This window comes from Thamnophis elegans, chromosome 8, assembly GCF_009769535.1.
Source record: "Thamnophis elegans isolate rThaEle1 chromosome 8, rThaEle1.pri, whole genome shotgun sequence".
NCBI lineage: Eukaryota > Metazoa > Chordata > Lepidosauria > Squamata > Colubridae > Thamnophis > Thamnophis elegans.
This window is the reverse complement of record NC_045548.1, coordinates 55,698,057-55,724,081: the sequence shown is the minus strand read 5'-3', so window position 1 is coordinate 55,724,081 and position 26,025 is coordinate 55,698,057. Positions and strand designations below refer to the sequence as shown.

The 26,025-nt window shown below is 39.2% G+C and overlaps 1 protein-coding gene across 5 annotated transcripts in view; it reads right to left on the bottom strand.

Annotated features, from left to right (window-relative positions):
• Window positions 1–26,025, bottom strand: part of VPS13B (vacuolar protein sorting 13 homolog B) — a 331,777-nt gene that overhangs the window by 211,322 nt on the left and 94,430 nt on the right. For all 5 annotated transcript variants that reach the window (XM_032222762.1, XM_032222761.1, XM_032222766.1 and 2 more), the window contains exon 20: window positions 23,682–23,791. In XM_032222762.1, the coding sequence (XP_032078653.1) occupies window positions 23,682–23,791 (110 nt within the window). The remainder of the gene's footprint in view (window positions 1–23,681; window positions 23,792–26,025) is intronic.

The window sequence follows — 26,025 nt, the reverse complement described above, 5'->3', positions numbered from 1 at the left end:
GACCCGGCGTGATGGGCAGGGGCTGCTGGGCAGCTCTCCCCCCACCCGTTCCCCGTGGCAGCTGCTTCCTGAGCTCCACTGAGCCGCCTCATCTGTACTACTACAGGCCCCACTTGTAGTGCCGGTCAAAGAAGTGGGGCTCGGTGCCAAGGGCCCGCACACCCAGGTGGCCGTGGATGAACTCCAGCATGATGCAGGTGCCACCCTTCTTGACGCCCACAATCAGCAGGTACGGGAGCTGCTTGGCCACCGCTGCCTTGGCCCAGTTGCTCCCGCTGCCCCCGTCACCCGCTGGCCGGACCAAGGGGATGAATGGGTGGTGGGCAGAGGGCAATAGGGCAGGTGCACCACTTCTGCAGAGGTTTCTTGCGGGTAGTAGAAGAGCCACACTCAAGACTCTTAGGCGACCCCTGTGAAAGGGTCGTTCGACCCCCAAAGGGGTCGCGACCCACAGGTTGAGAACCGCTGCACGAGACCAATGCAGCACTAAACATATATGTACATTTTAGTATGTAATTGTTTCATTTTTTTCTTGACTGAAACTGAAACATTACTTAAAAATAAAAAGCAATAAAGTTTAAACCTTTAAAAAAAGATTTGTGTTAATTAGTTTTTCAGTATAATTGTGGTACAAGCAAAATTAAATGCATCCCTCTCTTCCTCTTTTCACAGGGTTCATTGATAAATTACTACTGTTCCAATAATTTCCCATGCCTGGGAATTGGATCAAAAAAATGGAATGTGGTGTTGGTTCTTACCTGATACACCCCTTCTCTAGGCAGGTGGAGACAGCAGCCATGCGTGGGTTAACTCAGCCAGAATCAATAGGACTGGTCTACTAAATTGATGTCATCGTCTCTGAGGAGTGTCCTCCCGCTTTCTTGACGAAGGAGATAGGTAGACTGCTGTGCGATAGTCAACCACTCCCAGCCCTCTAGGTTCAGGTGAACTCCCCAACAATCCCTCCGTGACGTAGGCCAGTCCCCAGAAGGGTGGGGATGGCTGCTGTCTCCACCTGCCTAGAGAAGGGGCGTATCAGGTAAGGACCAACGCCCCATTCTCCAAAGTTGGTGGAAACAGCAGCCATGCGTGGGACGTACCAAAGCTGTGCCTGTCCCTGGGTGACAATGTGAGTGGCCTAGATGCTTGAGGAGGAAAGCACTTGCTGAAGCACACGTCGTCCGAGGGCTGCATTGGCTGATGCGTATCTATCCACCTTGTACTGGTGGGTAAAGGGTGTTGGAGTAGTCCAAGTGGCTGCCCGGCCGATTTCCTCCACTGAGGCCTGCATGGACCATGCAGCTGACATTGCAGCGCTGCACATGGAATGTGCGGTAAGGTTGTCCGGAGGCATCAGATAAGCAGATATGGCTGACCTAATCCAGCGCCCAACCATTGGTGAAGATGCCTGAAGGCCTTTATTAGTAGGATGGAAAGAGACAAAAGGGGCCTTGGTGCGTATGAAGCCGACAGTCTTGTCCACATAGATTTTAAGGGCACGACACACGTCTAGTGTGTGCCACTTGTGTTCGAGGGTATGAGTTCACCTGGGACAAAAATTTGGAAGGGTGAGATCTTGAAACCGATGGAAAGCCGAATTTACCTTGGGGATAAAGGTAGGGTCAATTCGAAGAATTACTTGGTCTGGATGGAACAGCACAAATCAGATCTGAGAGAAAAGGCCGCCAATTCCGAAACACTGCGAGCCTACGTGACGGCTACCAGAAAAACTGTCTTCAGTGTGAGATGGAGCAACGAGGCAGATCGGAGTGGTTCAAATGGCAGTTCTGTGAGAAATTCAAAGACTTTGGACAGATCCCATGAGGGGAAGCGATGCGTGACGGGGGGGCTGAGATTAGATGCACCTTTAATGAAGCGTCTGACATGAGGATGCAAGGAAAGAGGTTTCTCGTGATGTAGAGATAGAACTGAGGAAAGGGCCGCTAGATGAAAGTCCCCTCTTGAGACCCTGCTGCAAGAACTCCAGGTCTTGGGAGACTGCGTCCTCGAGGGCAGTAATAGTTCGAGAGAGACACCAGGTTGTGAACGATTGCCACGTTGACTCATAAATTTTATTAGTGGATGGGCGTCGAGATGCCTGAATAATCCAAATCACCTTGTCAGAAAGGTTAGCCGCCTTCAAAGCCACCCCATCAGCCTCCATGTGGTTAGGTGGAGCCAGTGGAGGTCAGGATGATGAATGGAGCCTTGATGGAGAAGGGACTTGATCATAGGTAGCTGCCATGGGGGACCCATTGACAGATTGACTAGGTCTGCATACCACAGTCGACGTGGCCAATGAGGAGTGATTAGGATGATCTACGCCTCCTCCTCTAGCATTTTGTGGATCACCCTCTGTATCGGGGGAAGGGAGGGAACGCATACAGGAGACCACGAGGCCACCTGCACCTTAGAGCGTCTGTCCCTTCCACACCGGGTGTCATGTAGCAAGAAAGGTACCTGGGCAGTTGCTTGTTGACTCTCGTTGCAAAGAGATCTAGAAGTGGAGTCCCGTACCTTGTGGACAATTGTCTGAAGATGCGGCGGTCGAGGCTCCATTCCGCTGGGTCGATTGTCGAGATGTGTTCGGTGTGAAGAGAGAGAAGATGGGCCTCTGCCCAGGTTCCTAGGTGAAAGGCAGATTCCATGAGCGATACGGCTTTTGTCCCCCCCCCCCTTGGTGGTTGACATGTGCCTTGGCTGTTGTGTTGTCCGTTTGAATCAGCACATGGGAATTGCTTACCGAAGACTGGAAAGGAAGGAGGGCCAGATGAATTGCCCTCAATTCCAGCCAATTCATGCTGTGAGCAAGGTCGGAGTCGGACCACAGGCCATGAGCCACCTGATCCTCAGGTGAGCCCCCCCACCCCGTCAGACTCACGTCCCTAGTGACTATGAGCTGTAGAGGTTCCCTGAATAGGGCCCCCTGAGAGATGGCCGGGGAGACCCACCAGTCCAGAGATTGGATCATGTCTGACTTTCACTAGGGAACAACTGCTGTTGGTCTTCTGGTACGGCAATAGAAACCACTGGAGGCAGTGGCTGTGAAGCCGTGGCCAGGGGACGATGGAGAAGCATAAGACCATTTTCCCCAGCAGCTGGGACAGTTGGAGAAGTGGAAGTGAGTTTCAACTTGTTGCACCTGAGGAAGTGGACAAGGCCATGGGAGCGGTGAGTGCCTCCACTTGTATACTGGACCCGTGCCCTTCCTGGCTGGTTTCGACCAGCAGGGAGGTGACAGGTGGCTGGATCCAGACGATAATTAACACCTCTCTCCGGGAGGGATCCTTCCCGCTCCTCCTAAAGGATGCGGTGGTGAGACCCCTCCTGAAGAAACCGTCTCTGGACCAGCCATTTTGAGCAACTATCGTCCGGTCTCCAACGTCCCCTTTGTAGGGAAGGTTGTTGAGAAAGTGCTGGCCTCTCATCTCAGTCCGAGCCAGGGATAGGGGTCAATCCTCTATTCTAGTGCTCCTTGACCTCTCAGCGGCCTTCGATACCATCGACCATGGCATCCTTCTGCGATGGTTGCAAGAGGTGGGAGTGGGCACCATTCTTCGGTGGTTCTCCTCCTACCTCTTGGACAGGTTGCAGTCGGTGTTGGTCGGAGGCCAGAGGTCAAGCCCTAGGCCCCTCAATTATGGGGTGCCGCAGGGCTCGGACCTGTCCCCCCTCCTATTTAACATCTACATGAAGCCGCTGGGTGAGATCATACGGCGGCACGGGATTACATACCACCAATACACGGACGATACACAATTGTATCTGTCCGCCCCGTGCCAACTCAGTGAAGCGGTAGAAGTGATGTGCCAGTGCCTGGAGGATGTTAGGGTCTGGATGGGAATGAACAAGCTTGCACTCAATCCCGACAAGACTGAATGGCTATTGATGTTCCCTCCCAAAGATTGGCTAATTACTCCATCTCTCAGACCCTATCTGGACTGGGACGCACTTCAGATAGTCACTCACGCCCTCGTTACCTCAAGACTGGACTACTGTAATGCGCTCTACATGGGGCTGCCCTTGAAAAGTGTTCGAAGACTTCAGCTAGTCTAGAATGCAGCCGTGCGAACGATTGTTGGTGCACCTAGGTTCACCCACGTTACACCTATCCTCCGCGAGCTGCACTGGCTGCCCATCGGTCTCCAGACTCGCTTCAAGGTGTTAGTTATTACTTATAAAGCCCTGCCTGGCATCGGACCTGGGTACCTGAGAGACCGCCTCCTGCCAATTACCTCCCAAAGACCGATTCGATCACACAGGCTCGGCCTTCTCCGGGTTCCATCTGCCAACCAATGTCGGTTGGCGACCCCCTGGGGGAGAGCCTTCTCTGTTGCTGCTCCGGCCCTCTGGAACGAGCTCCCCGTGGAGATCCAGACCCTTACTATCCTCCCGGCCTTCCTTAAAGCTACTAAGTGCTGGCTGTTCCAGCAGGCTGGGGGCTGTTGAAGTATCCAGCCCCGCTTCAATTGTGACTGTCGTGTATTTTAATATTGTTTGTATTGTCTTATTTATCCCCTCCCCTGTTTTATTGTGAGCCGCCCGGAGTTCTTTGGGAGTGGGCGGCATACAAAACCAATAAACGAAACGAACGAAATGAAACCAGATGTTTCCTGTGCACTTCATTGGCTAAATCCCTGAGGCTGACCTGATGCTCCTGAGACAGAAAGACCCTCTTCTGAGAGGAATCTATGAGAGTTCCTAGGTGAACTAGCCGGCGAGTGGGAACTAAGTGGCTCTTCTCGTGATTTATCGAGAAGCCCTGTTCCTGAAGCATTCGCATGGTGGTCTGAAGATCCTAGAGAGCCTGACTGTGCGACCTGGACAGCAAGAGGATGTCATCCAGGTAGCACAATATCTGAATGGGTCTGGCTCGAAGGTGGGTCGCTACCACAGCAAGCAGTTTGGTAAAAACCCTCGGGGCTGATGACAGCCCGAAGGGGAGGGCCCGATATTGGAAGAGACTGCCTGAGTAGACAAACCTCAGGAAACGTCTGTGATGTTTGTGAATGGGGACGTGGAGATAGGCCTCTGAGATCCACTGAGGTGAGGAGATCGTCTTTGCGCACACTCTCTAGAATGGATAGGAGAGAGTGCATTTTGAATCTCCGGTATCTTATGAACCGGTTGAGGGCTCATTGGAAGAAGCCACTGGGCCAGGCCGGCGCCTATGTGCAGAGAAAGCAGGGGCCCCAGTTGGAGGATTCTGGGCCTGGACAGGTGGAGGAACCTGCAGATCTTGGGCCGGAGAAGACGCCATAGCAGTACTTATGACCTTGCTAACAGAGGAGAAATCAAAATGGCAACCAGGAGGATTCACGCCTAAACAAAATGGCCACTGAGGCTACATAGCCTATGGGCCAGGCACTACAAGGCTGAGGAGGCTGCAGTGTCGGGCAGGTGAAAACTGGCCCTTGGGAGGCTTCAGCAGCATTCTGAGGCGGCGGCGCTTGGGGCTTCAGTGGTGGTTGGCGATGGCATTTGCAGTGGCCCTGGGTGGCAATCGGTGGCGATGAAAGGAGCCCTCGCAATGGTGTCACAGGAAACTAGGTCGCTGGGTCAGCCACGAGTGCTCACAGTGTCTGCCCAAGAGCGGGGCCTCCAACGGCCATTGCCAGGCAGCACCAAGAGGAAGGAACCGCTGAGTAGCAGCAGTGGATAGCAAGGAGGCTGCGAGCCTCAGAAAAAGCTCTTGTGGCCCCACCTTCCGTCAGAGCCCTGAAGGGCTGTTTGAAAGCCTTTGCTCCCTTCGCTCCTCGATGATATCTGTCTGTTCTTTCTTTCTTTCTTTTTTGTACTTTGGCGACAGGAATCCTTCCGAATTAATTTTGTTTGAAAAAGGAAAATTAGAATAGTTTTAAAAGGGAATTTAGAGTAGTAAGTTGAGGAGAGACCAGTTAGCGCAGCCAGTCCTGATCGAACTGAGCCTAAAAAAGCAGGCCGACACTCCTCAGAGACGATGACATCAATTTAGTAGATTCAGTCCTATTGGTTCTGGCGGAGTTAACCCACGCATGGCTGCTGTCTACACCAACTGTGGAGAAATGAGTATTTACTCAGCAAAATATTTCTATCAGCAGTACTCTTATCTGGTCAGATATTGCACCAAACCCACTTTTTCATACATGCAAAAATAGATCAAGGCATAAAACAAATAAAAATAGCAAAAGAAATTAATTTCTTCCTTTAAAAAATGAAGTACAGAATCAGAAATGTTGCAGACATTTACTTACTCACTGTTCCAGTAAATAAGTAATCTAGTTAAAACCTTCCAGACACTCCATTAAATTCATTATTGATTGATTGATTAAACTTGTATGCACCCATCTCGCCACATTTTGGCTTTGAATTCTTCCCTTGGATGTTAGATTTTGATTCATTTTTCCTTCAGTCTCATACATAAATTCACCAAAGAGTAGTTTGTTTTACCAAATGTTAATCTGATTTTGAATTACCTTAGTCTTATATTCTAATTTAGCTCTTTTGTGTTACTTCAGGAGGCTTTTCTTGTGAAGTTCCATAAACACAGTCTATTTTCTTTTCCAGACGTAATCATTCAGACTATATTTTTCTTATTCCATAGTTTGTTTTACTTGCAATAGTCCTCTACCACATCTAATTCTGAATACATATAATCTATGAATGTCACTTCTTAGGTGAAGTGCATGATTTATGATCATTAATTTTGTTGTTTTACTATCAAGATTGTCCAATTTGGCTTGGATCCAATCAATTACTCCTGCAGTATATTTAATTACAGTGACTGCCCAAACGTTTATTGTTTTAGCAATATTTCCACAGTTTAGTTTAGTTTTCGTTAAAAAAATACTCAAATTGTTTGAAATAACTTAAACTATCTGTGTTTTAACTTGGCTGAGCAATTAATCAGAAGCTTCCATTAATTCCAAATATTTGTATCCTTCTTCAGGTGCCTGGTGTCTAATGACATTTCCATTCATTAGTTGCAACCCATGTTCTCCTACAATCTTACCTCCTTTCATTGCCAAATTGCACATTTATCCTTTCCAAATTTCGTTCTTGTACCTTTATTAAATATACAGACTATATCTAACAGAGACTTAATTTTAGATTCTGATTCAATATAGTTTTAGGTAATCTCTATAAAGAAAATGGCTTATTTGGGCAGCTTTGTTTGTGAATTGTTTCTTACAATTGATTTTGTTCAGAATGCTTGTAAGTTGAATCACTGCTTGTAAAAAGAGCAATGATGACAATATGTTACTTTGAAATGGGCCTGGTTTTATTCCTGCTTCTCCCAAATTTATCTCATATTCTGTAAGGGTGCTTTTCAATGAAGCAAATTACATCCAAAAATCTTTTAATATTTCAGTTCATTCTAAGCATTTCCAAGTGTTTTTAAATCCAAATATGAGAAATGATTTACAAGCCTCTGTATAAAATATTTAGGCCATAAAAAATTCTTTTAAGCTTTTAACTATCATTTTTTCATTAAGAAGCTGATCTTATGCCATGTAAATTTAGCAAGTCCCTTTTTGTTCTGCTGAAAAAAATTCATTTTTTTTCCAAATTAGCACATACTATAACTCCAGAAAACAACTTTAATGTTGTAGTAACCCTATGTGTTAGAAGTCCATAGTTCTGAGTTTCCCTTGTTTTTCCATAGTAGAAATATTATTCAAGATGTCATCCAATATTACTATATTGTATCATCTTTACTAATAATATACTATTAATAGTATATTAATAATAGTAACATTTTATATTATTATTATATAAACAAAAATGTGAAAGCTCTGTGGCGAAGGTTGGGCTTCATATGCATTCCACTCTTCCTGAAAACCAAAAGTATCATAATCTATCAGGGTAGTAAGATGTATAACTTTTTCAATGTATAGATTTTGTAAATGGCGCCTAAGAGTTTTTGTTTTTCTCTAATTTTTTTTTTTTTTTTTTTACAATACTACTTTATTTATTTATTTTTCTTAACACATATTGTATTTCCCCCCTCCCCCCTCCCCCTAAATCCCCACCTCCCTTCCCTCCCCCCGACTTCCCAAAGACCATACGTGGTATAATTTTTGAACAATCACAGTCTGAAATATCTCTACATTGAACTCAGCTTCTTACTGTTACCCAAATTTAAAACAATTTAAAGTATTACTGATACTAAGCATAAGCTATCTGGAGTTTTTTAGTCCCATATTTACTTTTTATGTAATCAATCCACTTTTTCCAGTCTCTTTTGTATCTCTCGTTTGAATGTTCTTTGAGATATGCTGAGATTTTGGCCATTTCGGCTAAGTTCATAACTTTCAAAGTCCATTCTTGAATTATAGGTAAATCTTTCTTCTTCCAATACTGCGCCACCAAGAGTCTTGCTGCCGTTATTAAATACAGGATCAAATTAGTCTCTGCTACTGTAAAATCAATACATATACCCAGTAAAAACAACTGGGGGGTAAATTTTATCCTTCTTTTGAAGATGTTTTGCAGGATCTACCATATTTTTATCCAAAATGCCTTAACATTACGACATGTCCACCATATATGAAAATATGTAGCATCACAAGAACCACATCTCCAACATTTAGGTTGAACATTTGGATACATAGAGGCAAGCTTTTTAGGATCTAGGTGCCATCTATAAAACATCTTATAAAAATTTTCTCTCAAGTTTTGTGCTTGTGTAAATTTCACATTTCTTACCCAGATTCTTTCCCATGTTTCAAGCATTATTGGTTCCTCGACATTCTGAGCCCATTTTATCATACAATCCTTAATCAGTTCCGTTTCAGAATCCATCTGTACTAATACATTATATATCCTCTTTATATGCATTGAGCTTTGATCTCTTATTTGTTTAAACAAATTATCCTCAACTTTTACAAAGCCAATTTTTTAATCTGTTTTCCACCTAGCTTGTAATTGACCATACTGAAACCACGTTTGAACTACCTTCTCTTCTTTAAGTACCTCTAAAGATTTTAGTTCCATCACCCCTCTTTCTGAGATAAGAAGTTGTCTATAGGTGGTTCTATCGAGTTTTTGTTCTACATTCATATTTTCAATTGCATGTCTAGGAATTGCCCACATGGGCACTTTATCATTTAGTTTATATTGATATTTTTTCCAAACCCGCAATAAAGCATTTCTTAAGATGTGATTTTTAAATTTCTTATCCGTTTTTTTGTTAAATAACAGGTAAGCATGCCAACCATATAACAAATCATATCCCTCGATATTCAAAATTCTGCCATTAGTTAGATGAATCCAATCACTAATTGCAGATAATGCCACTGCGTCATAGTATAATTTTAAGTTAGGTAATTTCAATCCTCCTCTTTCACGTGCATCTTGCATTATTTTCATCTTTACCCTCGGCTTCTTTCCTGCCCACACAAATTTGTTGATACCCTTCTGCCATTCTAGAAGATTCGCATCTCTTTTAAGTATTGGTAACATTTGAAAAAGAAATAAAAATTTTGGTAAAATGTTCATTTTTACTGCCGCTATTCTACCCAGCAAGGACAAATGCAGTTTTTCCCACCTTTTCAACTCCAACTGTGTACTATGCCAAAGTGATTCATAATTATACTTGTATAATTTCCCATTTGAGATTAAAATATTAACTCCAAGATATTTAACTTTTTTAACTACCTCACATCTTAGCGTCGCCCCCAGTTCTTCCTTCTGTTTGATAGTCATATTTATAGCTATTATTTTGGTTTTTCCTAGATTTATTTTAAATCCCGAGACTTGACCATATTGATTGATCGTATTCAATAATACCCTACTAGTTTCCTGCGGTTGCTCCAATATTATAACCAGATCATCCGCAAATGCACGAACTCTATATTCTTGCTGTCTAATTTTGATCCCTTTTAAACCGCCCAGGCCCCGTATCTTATTCAACAGTATTTCCAAAGTTATAATAAACAATAATGGGGACAGAGGACAGCCCTGTCTTGTACCTTTTTCAATTTGAAAGGAGTCTGTCAGACTTCCATTGACAATGATCTGGGCTGTTTGCTGCTGATATATTGCACCAATTGACCGTAAAAAGCCATCTCCTATCTGCATTTTTTGCAATGTCTTCAGCAGGAATTGCCAATTAACTCGATCAAAGGCTTTCTCCGCATCCAAAAATATGAATGCGGCCGGGATTTGATTATTCTTTCCCAGGTATTCTAAAGCGTTGATAATTAATCTAACGTTATCCTTCATCTGTCTGCCCTGTATAAAACCAGTTTGATCGGTATGTATCAGTTGCTGAGTTACCCCCATTAGCCTATTTGCTAATATTTTAGTAAAAATTTTATAATCTACATTGAGTAATGAAATAGGTCTGTAATTTTTTGGTTGGGTAAGGTCTTGATCTTCTTTGGGTATCAACGATATGAACGCAGTCTTCCACGAGGGAGGCACTTTCCCTCCCGATTGAATTTTATTGAATAGTTCTCTGAGGGGTTCTACCATTTCTAACTGTAGATATTTATAATAAACAGCTGTTAAACCATCTGTACCTGGTGCTTTCCCTAACTTTAATTGTTTAATTGCCTGCAAAATTTCCCCAGAGGTTATAGGTTGGTTCAGCTTATGCCTATGTTCTTCTCTGACTAGGGGGATTTCCTCTTTATCTAGGTATTTGTCTATATCTCCGTCCTTAATTTTATCCCCTTTATACAACTCTGTAAAAAATTCCCGAAATACCTTTTGAATCTCTTCCTGTTGAAACACTTCTTTCCCTCTGTAACACAATTTGGATACATTTCGAGCTTTCCTTTTTTTTCTAATCTGATAAGCCAACCACCTACCGGGTTTATTTGCATTGCAGAAAGTATTATGTTTAGCATATAATAAACTAGTAGCTACCTGGTCAGAGATCAGCATATCAAACTGAGATTTTAATATAGCAATTGTTTCCCTAATCTTTGTATCTCCTGGATTCAATGTTAATTCTGACTCTTTCCCTTTAATTTCCTCTTCCAATTCTTTTCGTTTTTGCCCTTGTTTGTATCTATGTATTTTATTTATATTCATTAATACTCCTCTCATATACGCTTTGCTTGCATCCCATACATATTCCAAAGATGTACCCTTGTTCATATTGAAGACAAAATATTCCGATAGCAATTTTTTACAATCATTAGCATACTTTTCATATCTAAATAAATTTTCATTCAACCTCCAGGACCTTCTTGCCTGGGCTACCCTTCCCAATTCCATCCAGACTGGATTATGGTCTGAAAGAACTCTCGCCATAATCTTTGTCTTCTTCACCCTACAAAGTAAATCATTTGTAATTAGTATAAAATCAATCCTTGAAAGAGATTGATGTCTATTGGAAAAAAAGGTAAAGTCATATTCTTCTGCATGCCTCTCGCGCCAAGCGTCTCGCAATTCAAAGTCGTCCAGCATGTCAAAAAAGGGTTTGGGTAACTTAGCTCGAAATTTGGTGTTCGGGCGAGCTGTCTTCTTATCTCTTTTGGTGTCGATCACGCCATTCCAGTCACCCATTAATATACAAGACTCAAAATCCCACTGTACTAATTTAGCATGGAGATTTCTATAAAATCCATCTTGTTGTTGATTAGGAGCATAAATTCCCAAAAGTAACGTCTTTTTCCCTTCTAAGATTAATCTAATGCTATATATCTTCCAAAGGGATCTGCTTCAATTAGCTCAGCTTTAATGTCTTTTCTTAAATATACTACTATGCCATTTTTCTTTTCCATGGCTGAGGTCGCAAAATGTTGGCCCAGTTTGGGGTTAAACAAATATTTTTGATCGGTTGATTTGATATGAGTTTCTTGCAAGCAAATTATGTCATTCTTAAACTGTTTAAGATAATGAAATATTTTCTTTCTTTTCTGTGGAGAGTTCAGTCCGTTAACATTCCATGTCAAAATCTTAGTTGTCATTTTTGGTTGCCTGAAGCTTTTTTAGAGCCTCCCGCAAGGCCTGTCTCACCTTTGGTTTGGCTCCTCCCACAGCTTCTGAGCTTGTTGCAGTAGCACCTTGGTCAGTGGCCAATGATTATTGAGATTGTTGCATAGTAGCTTGTTTATCCGTTTGTCTGGTGGTCTTACGGTTGGATCTTTTTTCCTTGACTCCTTGCCCTTCCGGAAGAGGGAGATGATACATTTTATCTAATGGTTGTGTGGTTTGCTGCTTATCTTGTTCGTCTCGTGGTTTTTCACCATATCCCGAAGGTTCAGGGTATCCCATCTTCAGAATCTTATGATAGAAATCACGAGCTTTCCATACAGAGCTGAGACGATATCTTTGTTTGTCCATTGTAACTATAATACCGAATGGGGCATCCCATCTGTACTGTATCTGACGCCTTCTGAGCTCTTCCACCAGAAAAGCATAATCTCTTCTGGCTCTTAGCATCTGAGGCGGTATTTCTTTCAAAACAATCAGGTCCTGTCCACCAATTTGAAGCTTAGTATTGTAGGACTCTTGTAGTATCATATTTCTAGATTCTCTTGTAACAAAGTATATTACCACGTCTCGGGGAAGTTGCCTTTGTTTTGCCGCCCATGAGTTAACACGAAAAATCCTGTCAATCTGCCAATCAGAATTGGATCCCGGTTTTCCCACCAGACGGTCAAAAGCTTCAGAAAACATTTGCTTTAGGTTCTCCTGCTTTTCTTCACGCAGCCCCCTCACTCTTAATGCAAGCTCCATCTGCTTATACTGTATCATAATAATTTGTTTTCCAGCATTATCAATTTTTTGTTCCACCACTTCAGTTTTGGATATCAGGTTAGTTTTAGCTTCATTGAGAGTTTCTAAATTATCTTCCATTCCAGAAATATATTCTGTTATCACATTTACAATTCCCATCATATTATCATTCATTTTAGTGACCCTGGTATCGAATTTGTCATATAGAACTTCCATCTCATTCCTTATTTCATCTTTGAAATCTTTAATCATTTCTAGATTCTGTTCTCTGAATTCTTTAAACATTTTTAAGTTCTGTTCTCTGGATTTTTTGAACATTTCCAGAAAAAATTCTTTTGTTAGTACATCTCCACTAGGGGGCATAGATGGTGGGGGCTGCAACTTTGTGCCAGGTATGGGAGACGTTTTCGGAGGTAATTTAACAGAGGTTGATTTGGATGCCATTATATTTTGGTTTTAATTATTTATTCTAAATTACTAATCCACTGTGCTATGTGGAGAAAAAGAAATTCCTCCCCCCCCCTTTTTTTTTTTCCTTCTTCTTTTTTTTTTTTTTTTTACAAGGGGTTTTACGGAGGATTTCAAAAGAGAAAGTCCGTTTGGAATGTTTGGAATGTCTCTGAATCAACAAAGAGTCTTGAAAGCTTTAAGGGAGTAGCTCTAATTAAATTATAAGAGATTATTTCTTTAATTCTGTAGCAGGAAGCCGGAGATAACAAATGCAGAAGCTGTAAACGCCATTTTGAAGACAATTAAACAAAAGAGGTTTTTATAACATTGAAGCTGGTATTTCAGATAGAGAAAGGTTTTAAAGTTCACAAGTTGGTCTTTGCTCGTATTGATTTTTAATAGTCTCTTTTCTAAAGATTGTCCTGAGGGGGAGGGGATCCTGTCTTGTGCTGTGGATAACAGCTGCGAAGTTCAGGTCGGAGTTGAATGACTCAGCTATGGGTTGATCCTCCCCCTCCGTCCACAGCTCACAAAGAAACAAACTGTGAACTTCAAAGAAGATTCTTACCAGCTGAGATTCCTCACTGCTTTTTTCTTGTCTGAAAAAAGAGTTATCTTCTTGATATTGAGTAGATAACGGTCCTGAATTCTGGGGGCAGCTCTGTTAAGCTGCCGACCGGCGACAGGCCACTCGCGCCTAAGAGTTTTTGGTATGGCATCCAGTATGACAAAAAATACTGAGCTACCATAACTGGTTTATTCCACAATATTTCAATTTTCAGATCTTGATTCTTTGAGACAATTCTTTGTTTCAATTGTACTATGCTCTAGTATTGCCACATCAATAATTTACATTTTCTTCTTTTCAATCACAGTTAAATCTGATCCATTATGAGCCAAGACTTATGAGTTTGTATTCGGAAATCTTACAATATTTTAACATACTCATTCTCAACTTTTTTCTCAATTCTATGTTCCCACAAAAAGTGAGAGTATTATGTCATCGTTTATAATCAGTTTGTGCAATCTTCTTGATTTTAATGGTGTAGTATTTTTTTCTACCTCTTTGACACAAACTGCACTCTGAATCATTTGATGATTTTTCAATTATTATTATTATTTGAGGAATATCTGGATTAGAGGCAGAAGAGGGATCTTTATCAACAATTAGAAACTGATAGCTCTGTCTTGTTATCTGTGCAAATATACAAAATGCTACAGCAATTTAAATATAAAAATACACTAAAATACAAATGCATTCTCTTCTTTTTATTTCCTCCCTAAATGTAGAATCCTTCTCAAATGCAGAATCCAGACCCCAGATGCCCCATCTGTTCTCAACGCAATCATTCATATTTTAGAAATGGTATTTTCATGATTCTGGAAGAGAAAGTGATCATGTTTCCAGAATCACAAAAGGAGAGGAAACTCAAGTCTCGTTTTACATGTGATATTCCTTCATGCAATGATTGGGAAGAAATTTTGTGTCAAAAAGATTTCTGCCTGAAAAAGATGTATAAATATAGAACACTACTCTTACTTTAAAGAACAATATTATCATGACAGAGACCAGATGGTTACAGTACATTAAACGCAGGCGTACTATTTGTTTTTTCCTCCTTGTGAACAGTCCCAAAATTGTATAGAGCACATAAAATGACACAGCTTTTGATCAAACCTTTTAAATGCATTACTACAAAAAACATAGAAAGCATTACGGAATATATTTCCAAACACTAGGAAAGAGCATTTATGTTTCCAGAAGTCAATGTTATTTATGTGTTGCAATCTGATCAGCTTTTGGAAACATTAACTAATGTAGTAAATATTAAATTTAACTACCTCCGCTCATCAGATGATATGCAGTTAAGGGCTCCCATTTTGCCATTACCCACTGAAAAACATCAGTAGCTATTCTTAATCTTTAATTTTAAATGATTTCAATCTAAAATCATTAAAGATGTCCAATTATGTTTTAAAGAAGAACACACGTCCATGTCACAGTAGCTTAACACAAGGCAAACATACGGTGAATCAATTTAGCAATTAGAAAATCAGCACAGGATAATTCAGGACAAGATAACTCAAATACATAAGTCGCTTGGTCACTTGGACAGCAGTTCTTAAACAGAGAAGTAATTTCGGAAAATCCTGAGAATAAGCAATTTGCTTTGCTGAGATGGTTTTGAAAAACAATAGAATATCTCTCTCTCTCTCTCTCTCTCTCTCCCTCCCTCCCTCCCTCCCTCCCTCCCTCCCTCCCTCCCTCCCTTCCTCTCAAAATGTAATAAACCATATAATTTTTAAAGTTAAAGGGAATTGTATGCAGAGTTAGACATATACATATCAGATTAAAAGACCAAACTCTAATATTTTTAGCCATCTTAGAGATGAAACAGTCTAGATAAACAAAATATTAAAGGGAATATAAATATGCATCACTGACTTCTTTGGGAAAAAGTGTCTGATATAAATTAAGTAAATATTTATTTATCATTTTTCATAATTTATTGTGTGGGTTGAGGATCATTCCATGTCAAGTGGTCTGGGACTCCCTGCTCGACCATCACGGATTTCAATGAAATTTGGTATGAACATGCACACATGTCCCCAATGAACATTGGTAAAGTGTTATGTTTGCAGATGCAATACTTCCAGAGATATAGAATACTGTATAAGAACCTCCAAAACACAAAGAAAACAGGTAGAAAAAAATGGAAGAATTATCAGAGACTGATAGGAAATAGGTTAAGATATAAAATATTCTCATTTGCTCCTTTTTTAATGCTATCTTACTACAAAACCTGATAAATCTACTCTAAGGATTCAGTAGACCACCTATGAGATGGGAATGTCCCTGTAAAGCAGGGACAAAAAAACCCCTAACCCTCATTTTCCAAGTATCTACAATGAATTGATCAAGGGGCAACATCCAATATGTTCCAAAATCTATTCCAATTTTTCTAAAACAGCATATATATTTTTGTACTATCAAAGAAGCTTTCACTTACATTCCATATTTGCAATAGTTTTGCCAGTATTACTATGTAAGTCTCAAATTACTTACATTTTCAAAATCTGGCTCTGCCGATTGGTTTGGGCAAGAGGTGGGTTCCTACCGGTTCGGACCGATTCAGATGAGTAGGTAGTAATGCAGCAGGCCATGCCCCAAACTGGTTCTATCAGCGGCACCATAGGTGCATGCATGCATCAAGCACATCAAGCGCACACATGCGCCCAAAGTGCATACGTGTCTGAAGCGCACACTGAGCGAACCAGCAGTAACAGAAGCCAAAACCCACTCCTGGTCTGGACCTTGATTGGGGTGTTCCACACTGGAGGTGGTTAGTGGGCTACGAATAGGATCCTACCTCTACTTCTTTAGTTCCTAGTTTATTTCATTTTTGTTAACTTTTAATATTTAAAGTTTTAATGACTGTAAAACTTGCAAAAGTTGTATTTTTACTTTTATGATGATGTAAGCCACCCAGAGTCACCTGATCATTTATTAATTTATATGAGCAGCATATAAAATAATAAATATTTATCAGTAATCCTCTATAATTCTGAACAATATAGCTTCTTTTAATAGCACTAGAGAAGGTTCAGTTTCTTATTGCAATAACATGATAAGAAGTACCATGTTCTTCATTACCCAGCATTAATTATAGGATCTTAAACGATCCCATTTATTTTCTTGACGAGAGATCATCTAAACGGCTTTCTCTACAGAAATGCCTTCCACATGATTCTTTGAAGAAAAGGGCATTGCTAAACTGTGAATAAATAAAGAGTAACTAGGCCATTATACCACTATTTGTAGGTTAGTATTATATATAACTCTAAGTTTCACGATATATTTTTTTAAAAGGAAATAAATACCATATTTTACCACTACCCAATAAAGAGGGTCAGAAGACATTATGTAAATTTATGCAGGCATTCAAAAGTCTTGCCATGGGTTTTACATTGTTTTTCAGTGAATGTCAACATTGTTCACCATTCGAAATAAAAAGAAATGTTTAGACACATGCAGAAGCCAACTGCAAATATAAGAAAACATCCTCTTTTGCCCCTATAGCACTAACCACATAGTCACAACAGGAACTACATAGGTCTTTACTCAAATAAGTAACAGCCGCCATAACCCACCCTGGATTTTCTGTGTAGTAGGAAAAGCACAAATGTAGTGCATTAGGCTATGTTTTTAAAATCCATTTTAAACTCGCATTACATTAACAATGCATAGCCAGACTTCTCCTTCAGCATTCCATATTTATAACAAACTTTGAGTAGGAGAAAAGCACTGCTATCTTTAACTTTACCAAATCTGTAAGAGTAAAGACATAGCTTAATAATATTATTTAAAACTTTAGATCTTATTGATAAAGAAAATAGCTATAACAGGAAGTAGCAATTTTTAATTTATAAATGATCAAAAGTCCACCCCAAAATTATATATGCTATAATTCTCTTCCAAAACTTTATAAGAATGTTTCTGGCAAATCTACTACAGACATGGAACATTTAAAGTACACGAAACAGAAGGTAACTTTACTTTAAGCAATACAAAACCTGATATTTTTAGAACTATTTTCAGGCAACTACGGTACCTACTTTACAGCTTGTTCCATGGATTTCTTTTGGAACTACTTAAAGAAAATGCAATCTCATCACAACCATATTCCACGAAATATATCCAACATACTAAAATTGAATGGATTCTAGCCAGTTTTACAGGATTTACAAACTTTTCATCATTTCTTTACAGTATTATTTTCAAAACTGTCAGAGTTAAAGGGCTCTTGAGATATCTTACTAAAAAAAAGTAAAGTGTAGTTATTTGCTTCTATCTTCAATTATGGTTATCTTTCAATCAAAGACTATTATTCAAGTTATATCTACTTATAACCAGCAATTCCCTACTTTTTAATACTATTGATGCTGACAAATCTGATGCTAGAATATATAAATCTGCTAGTTACTTAATTACTTAATAACTGAACCTTTTTAGAAGCTCTGTATTTTGGATTTCTGGATTTTATCAATTTGATTATACTGTATATAATATCTTAATGCCAAAACTGAGATGATATTGGGAGGTTTCAGATGTTATTGCTTTTGGTTTCCTCTCATGTATGCTTTTATTCATGTCTATTTGTCTCATCTATATATACTTCATGTATAAATGTTAATTGCCTCAGGATTGAGATATAAAAATATTAAAAAATGTATCTTAGAAACAACTCAAAAACACCAACTTTCAATATTATTTTATCATATATTTACAAAGCATTACATTTGATTAATAGTTACTGCACTAAATTTAATTAATCTAAGAAACTTAAGAAGGATATAATATTTTCACTTTCTCTATATTTTACTGCATTATATTTCATTGAATTATAGAAGCAAGCTTTGACAGCTGGCTACAAGAACCTTTCTCTAAAGAATCAATCTCTATTGTTTTAGAAATAACTATATCCCAAAGATAGAGAATACTGTGATCCATTTCAGGTTGTAGTTTTCTAACCAAAATATTAGAATATTTGTTGTTTCATTCACCTCTTCTTTGGGAATTCTTTTAATAGAAAATGGAATATCTATCTATCTATCTATCTATCTATCTATCTATCTATCTTTATCTATCTATCTATCTATCTATCTATCTATCTATCTATCTATCTATCTAAATATAGATGAGACAACAATCGGTCTCATACTTTTCTGAAACTATGCTTAAGGAAACACTGGGGCCATATGTATTCAAAAATATCAATATAAAAATAATTTACTTTATAATATATCTGGTTGTTACACGAGCAATACAATCAGTATGTAGGTGTGTAAAATATGGCAGTTATTCTTCTGAGAAACATAATAAATCAAGAACAAATAAACAAAAAGCACTCAGAACTCTTTTCTAGTATCTTAAGTAGATCAGTTTCTCTTCTCTCGTTTGCCATTGTGAAGCATAATCAGAATTATTCTGTAGACCACTCAATACTCTGACCTGAATCCCATTCCACTCAGCCATTTACCGTATTTTTCGGAGTATAAGATGAACCTGAGTATAAGGCACACCCAGGTTTTGAAGAGGCAATTTTTTTAAAGTAGGTAGGTAGATAGAGGGATAGAAAGGGAGAGAGAGAGTAGGGAGAGAGAGAGAGAGAGGGAGGGAGGGAGAGAGAAATACAGTAGGTAGGTAGGTAGGGAGAGAGAGAGAGTAGGTAGGTTGTTTGGTAGGTAGAGGGATAGAGAGAGAAAAATAGAGAGAAGGATAGTAGATAGGAGAGAGAGAAGGTAGGTAGATAGATGTTTCCAGGTGTATTCATCCATGTACTGGAAAAGGAAATCTCTGACCTGTAGCACCTAAAACTTTCTTTCTGCTGGCACAGCACTTAACCAATGTAATTCTCATCAATCCCTCTAACTAAACAGCTTTCTGAAAGGGGAAAAAAAGTTTTTGCACTCTGCAAACCTCCCCAAAATGGCCCGTTTTTCACAAAAACAGGCCCCTTTTTTTAAAAGGCATGAATAGCCTTGGGGGGGGGGCTTGCAGAGTGCTCCGGGGGGGGCAAAAACAAGCAAAAAAATTGCATACATCACCCTATGTATGTGCTGCTGGGGGCTGGGGGGCAAAAAGTGGGCTGTTTTTTGCTAATTTCTACCCACTCCAGCCCCCAGGAGCTCTCTGAAAATTTCTATAATGCTACGCATTGGTGAAGGGGCAGGGCTTCGGGGGGCAAAAAATGTTGTATTAGGTGTATAATACGCACCCTATTTTTCAGTCTCTTTTTAGAGGAAAAAAGGTGCAATGTTTTTTTTTTAATAATCTTTATTGGTTATACATTTTTTTAATAAGACATACAAATACAGCTTTAAACATACAAACTCTCCCCCCCTCCGGTGACAGTCATTCACAGCCCAACATTTTTTCTTCCTCATTGTTTAGTCTCTAACCAGCATCTTCTTGTTACAAAATTCAGGGATCTATTACAATACCCACGGTCACTTTTAGTTCCCATTGTTAACAACTGCTATTTAACATTCCCAGTTTTAAGTCTCTGCTGTTCTCTTTGTTGCCCACATATACCATAGGTTCCAGCTAAGATAATGTTCCGTTTCTCATTTGTCCCTCAGCCAACCTGTCATTCTGTCCATTTCTGCACACTCATAAATCTTTTTAATTATGGCATCTTCCAATGGTAGAGTAGTAGATTTCCAAAATTGCACATAGGTTATTCTTGCGGCCACAATTATATGTAGGCTCAAACGCCATATAGATTTATTCATGTTTTCTGGTTTTATGCTTAGTAAAAAAGTCTCGGGTTTACATTCCATACTTGCCCCGGTAACCTCTTTTAGCCAATTTTGAATCCTTCTCCAGTATTTCGTGGCCTCAATACAGGACCACCAAATATGGTAGAATGTGCCATCCCTTCTTCCACATTTCCAACACAGTGGGGATAACCCAGGAAACATTTTGGCTAACCTTGTTGTGGGGAAGTGCCATCTATAAAACATCTTGTATATATTTTCTTTAAACGTTGTAGATATCATAAGTTTAACTCCATAGATCCCACCATTTACCCATTTCAATCTCATAGCCAAAATTTCTCTCCCATGCTATTAGAAGGCTTTTATCCATCTCTTCTTTAGCATCAGACAGGTGAAAAAATTGATAGATCTTCAACCACATTTTCTTATCTCCGCCAAACAAAATCTTATCCAACTCCTGAAGGTTTGGGTACATCCCAAACCATTTCTTATCGCTTTTAAACCTATTTCTAATCTGTAAATATTCCCACTATTCCAGATTCCTGCTCTGCTGCTCTAATTCCACCTTTGTTTTCATGTTGCCATCTTCTGTCATAATGTCTTTATATATTATGTTTTTTGCCCAATTAAATATACTGGGATGAGTTAAGGCCTCCAACGGTGCCAACCAACACGGAACCCTAAGATAGTACTTTTTCCTCATCTTTTCCCACACACCCATCAAAATCTTCCGAATATACCGTATTTATCGGCGTATAACACGCACCGGCGTATAACACGCATCCCCCATTTTAACACAAAAATTTGAGTAAAAATTTTTTTCATTAAAAATAAATGACTTGGAAGCTCGGAACTTAATGTTGGATTAAAATTTATAACATTAGAACATGAATTATAACATTAACTCCTCAACATAAAGTGCCTTCCTTCCTTCCCTCCCTCCCATCCCTTTCTTTATGTTTTCTTCATGCTTTCTTTTCTTTTTCCTCTGCTCTTTTTAAATCCCCCCCCCTTCTTCTCCTCCTCTACATTTAGGTTGGATTAGTTTGTACAATGGTCATCAAACTTCTGAAGTAAAAATAAATAAATAAATCATATTTAAGAAGAAGAAGAAAAAGGAAGACGTTTTTAGTTAAGTCAAACGTTTTAATAAAAGTTTCATCTTTTAAGATTTGTCCAACACATCCAATTGTAACCTTAACAGTAAAGAATATCACCCCAGCTGCTAAAGGTTCAACCAGTCTGAGAACCATTGAAAAGACAACAGTGCAAAATCCAAAAGACACAACTTCCTCACCGCCATTGCTTTGGTACCAAATCTTTGAGGAAGGGGCTCCAGAAAGAAGGAGGAGGAGGAGGAGGAGGAGGAGGAGGAGGAGGGAACTAAAGAGAGCTTTTACCGAGTCTGCGCCCCACAGCCAGGACTGTCCTGGCGCCCCTCAAGCCGCGTTTCTTCCCCGCAAAGCCCTTCGGGCAACCCGAGAGTTCCGCTTGACGCCAGAAGGGCTTTGCAGGAAGAAACGCGGCGTTTCTTCCTGCAAAGCCCTTCTGGCGTCAAGCGGAACTCTCGGGTTGCCCGAAGGGCTTTGCGGGGAAGAAACGCGGCTTGAGGGGCGCAAGGACAGTCCTGGCTGTGGGGCGCAGACTCGGTAAAAGCTCTCTTTAGTTCCCTCCTCCTCCCCCTCCTTCCACAGTCTGTGTGACGCTGCCGCCAGGCTGAGAGCTGCCGCTGAAACAAGTTTGGGAAGGTCCTTTGCAGGCAGCCAGTTCTAGCTGCCTGCAAAGGACTTCCCCACGTTTGCTTTGAAAGAAACCTCTGCGCGGGAGTTAGAAACCTCTGCGCGGGGGTTTCTTGCGGCCGCGCACCTTAGAGGGAACAGTGGACCCGGCGTATAACGCGCAGTATCGGCGTATAACACGCAGGCAGGGTTTCAGCTTACAATTTTAGTTTTAAAACTGCGTGTTATACGCCGATAAATACGGTAATGTCCCATGAAGTACCTATGGGGGGGTATCTCTTTCTTGCCATAGGGAGGCGTCAAAAGGTGCGTCTTATACTCCAAAAAATACAGTATTTTCTGATAGAACTGTGTTCCATAGTGGAAAAGAGCTTTTAAAGTAGTTTTGCAAAGAAGACAAACTTAAATTGAGACAAAAATTATTTGTGATAACCTTTTCTCCAAAAGTACCAAAGCTATACCTGTCTATCTTCTGATTCTATTTTTTTACCCATGTTTATAGCTAAGATTAAATTATAGGCAATGTTTCTAAACTTCTCCTTTTTAAAAAAAATGTTTTTGTTAGTATCTTATTTGAAATCTTGTATTTATTTAAGATTCAAGCAATATTACTTGTAAAATAAGTTGATTTAAATACTATCTTAAAGACTCCTAAAAACAATTAACAAAATATTACAAAACAAAATCATTGTCAGATTAGATAAAACAGGAACAGGTTTTAAGAAAATATTATTTGTGTGTGTTAGTTTGTGTGTGTGTGTGTGTACCTACATATGCATGCACACATGCACATACACTTTATTTGAGAGATATTGGGGTTATAGTAATTTATTTTCTTTCCATGCAAATGTTGTCAAATCGAACCTTTAAAAATTGTATTGAAAAGGACATTACAAAAATAGACCGAATCCCTCTGCCTTTGCTCCTACAATTCAAACTATGAAATTATTTTACTTTCTTACAACTTTTATGCAATGTGTCATATGAACATTATCTTCCAACTATGGAATGGACCTATTCCATTCGTTAGCTGGACCTATTAGCTTTACAGGTAATTCTCGACTTGTGATCAAAATTGCAGTTAGAATTTTGGATGTTAAGCGATATGGTCGTTAAGCAAGTCATCACATGACGGGACCCTATTTTGACACCATTTTTGAATTATACACTTGTTAATTAAATCTGTAAATGCTGGAAGCAGGTTGGGAAGGTCACAAATCGGCAAACATCATAAAGTGGCCAAGTGCCTGAATTATGATCACATGATCATTTCAATGGTGCGACAGGTACAATTTCAAGGATGGGTTATAAGATACTTTTTCCCATGCCAGCATAACTTTAATAACATAATTATTAAATGAATGGTCATACTTATGACAGAAATCAAATGCTTTCTACAATACGTTAAAAAAAATGTGATAATGTGAGCATCTAATTTCTCTTAATCTATCTGATTTTTAACGTTTCAATACTGTGCCTCGCCTTTGTATTGCATGTTGCCTTAGCACCGTAAATAAGTATGAAAATATCTCCTACCTGCTGCATCAATCTGCTGCTCCGTTTCTGAGGTTGGTACATGAGCCAAGTATATAAAACTGGATCGATATTAATGGTTAATCCCTGCATGCTGGCCAAAAGCACTGCTCCTACATAAGAACAAGTACAAAACAAAAGTAATGAGATTAACACAGCCATGCTGAAAACATTTGGGATATCTAATGTTATGTTTAGAGGTCCAGGCCAAACACAGCTACCTCTTTTGAATGCAGCCTGGTTGCAAAGCATAGGAAACTATATTACATGCTCTCAAGACAATCAGGCCTACACAATATCTGAAGTGATTGTTTATGTTTTCAAAATACATTAATGTATCTAGAAAAAAGTGCTTCATAGAAATATAATATGAATCTAGAGCAGGGGTAACCAACTTTTCAGACCGTAGGGACCACTACATTAATAATTTTAAATCCCGCGGACCACTAACATTAATTTTAAAAAAAAGATAAATAGTATTTAGTGCAATATAAAAAATGCAAATAATTTTTCTACGGACCACCAAAATTTTCTCGCGGACCACCAGTTGGTGACCACTGATCTAGAGGGGAGGGGAGAGAAGGGAAGGTAATGCTACCCAAAGGTTTTACAAATGTATAAGCTGTTTCTGTTAGGTAATATTCAAACATAATAAAATAACAAATGGGATTAAGAGCATCCTATTATTTATTCAGCATTTACTTTCCTGTATTTTTAATTTTTGATATTGAAGTTCCATGATGAAAGGGCTGGCATATTTTAATTTATTTTAAGTTTTCAAAAAAAAGAGTATTTTAAACTTATTTTGACTTTTTAAAATTTTAACTTTTAAAAAATCTTAACCATTGCCCTATTTTTAAGGTTTTTGAATATTTTGCAAGAATAAAATGGAAATAAAAACATTAAGAATAAGAATTACATAAATAGAAATGATTTTAAAGTCTATTTCAGCACTTCTCAAAGCTGAAATGAAAAGCCAAGGTTTGGCACATCTCAACAGTGAAGACTACTCTAGAGACTACTTCAGAACACCAAAGCCACTTCATTGCTTTTATCCATGAGTTATATAGTTTCTTTACTTAGCAACCTCTCTGTTTCAAAATCCAAACAAATCCAAGAGCTATCATCTCTGTAATGCTGCACAGTGACCTGGGGAGTATCCAATCCTATGGAGACTTCTGCAATACCGTTTTATTGAACTAGATCTCTGCCAATCACAGTGAGCAGCAAAACTCAGTTTGGTAAAATATATTAAGGTACAATAGATAATAAATTTCATTTTTATATTTTCGTAACTTTTTCAGAATTACATCTTTTTCAGAAAATTATTTTACAGCTTGAAAGAGAGATCCCTTTTGAAAACCGGTGATAGGATGCAAATTCAGAATAGAATAATTGAGTTTAAACCATAGAAGTTGTTTCCAACATTGCTAAATTAGCAAATTTCTTTTACTTAATCCTAGCTTCCAAAATATATAGTAAGGGCCCTTAGAAATGTTTATGTATATTAAAAGAGAAAAATATAAGTTCTAGATTTTAGTGACATAGTAGCAGAAGTGGTATACAGCAGGTTCTGACCAGTTCTAGAGAATTGGTAGCGGAAATTTTGAGTAGTTCGGAGAACTGGTAAATACCATCTCTGACTGGCCCCACCCCCATCTATTCTCTGCCTCCCGAATCCCAGCAAGATTCGGGAGGAAATGGGGTTTTTGTACTAACCTTCCCCTGGAATGGGAAGGGAATAGAGATTTTATAGTATCCTTTCCTTGGAGTGGGATGGGAATGAAGATTTTACAGTATCCTTCCCCTACCACACCCACCATGCCATGCCCACCAAGCCACACCCACAGAACCTATAGTAAAAAAATTTGAATCCCACCACTGTATAGTAGGTATAAGTGTTTATATTTTCTACTCATTGTTGTTTTGAGCAACAATATTTTTTAATATTAATATTAATATTTTTTTTAAATGGAGATATGTGATTTTGTGAACATCTCTATTCATAGCTTCATATTCTTTCATATTGATATGATCCAGAAGAGAGCGTCATGGATAAAATACTAATCACATTGCCAGGCTTTCTAATCAAGAAAGCAAATTCCCAACACAAAGCAACATTTTAAAAGGTCTATGCTGGAAGAGAAAAGGCAGACAACATCAAAACTCATCTACCATATATCTTAAAACTTGCTTGTTGATACTGATCCTGAAGTATAAAGTTAAAGGATGATACCTTTTTTGGCACCATGTATTTTACAGTCTCTGAGTTTTAAGCAGCTTCATAAATTAGATGAACTCTGGAGACTCAAATAAATTATCACCTTGAGTTTAACGATTTTGCAAT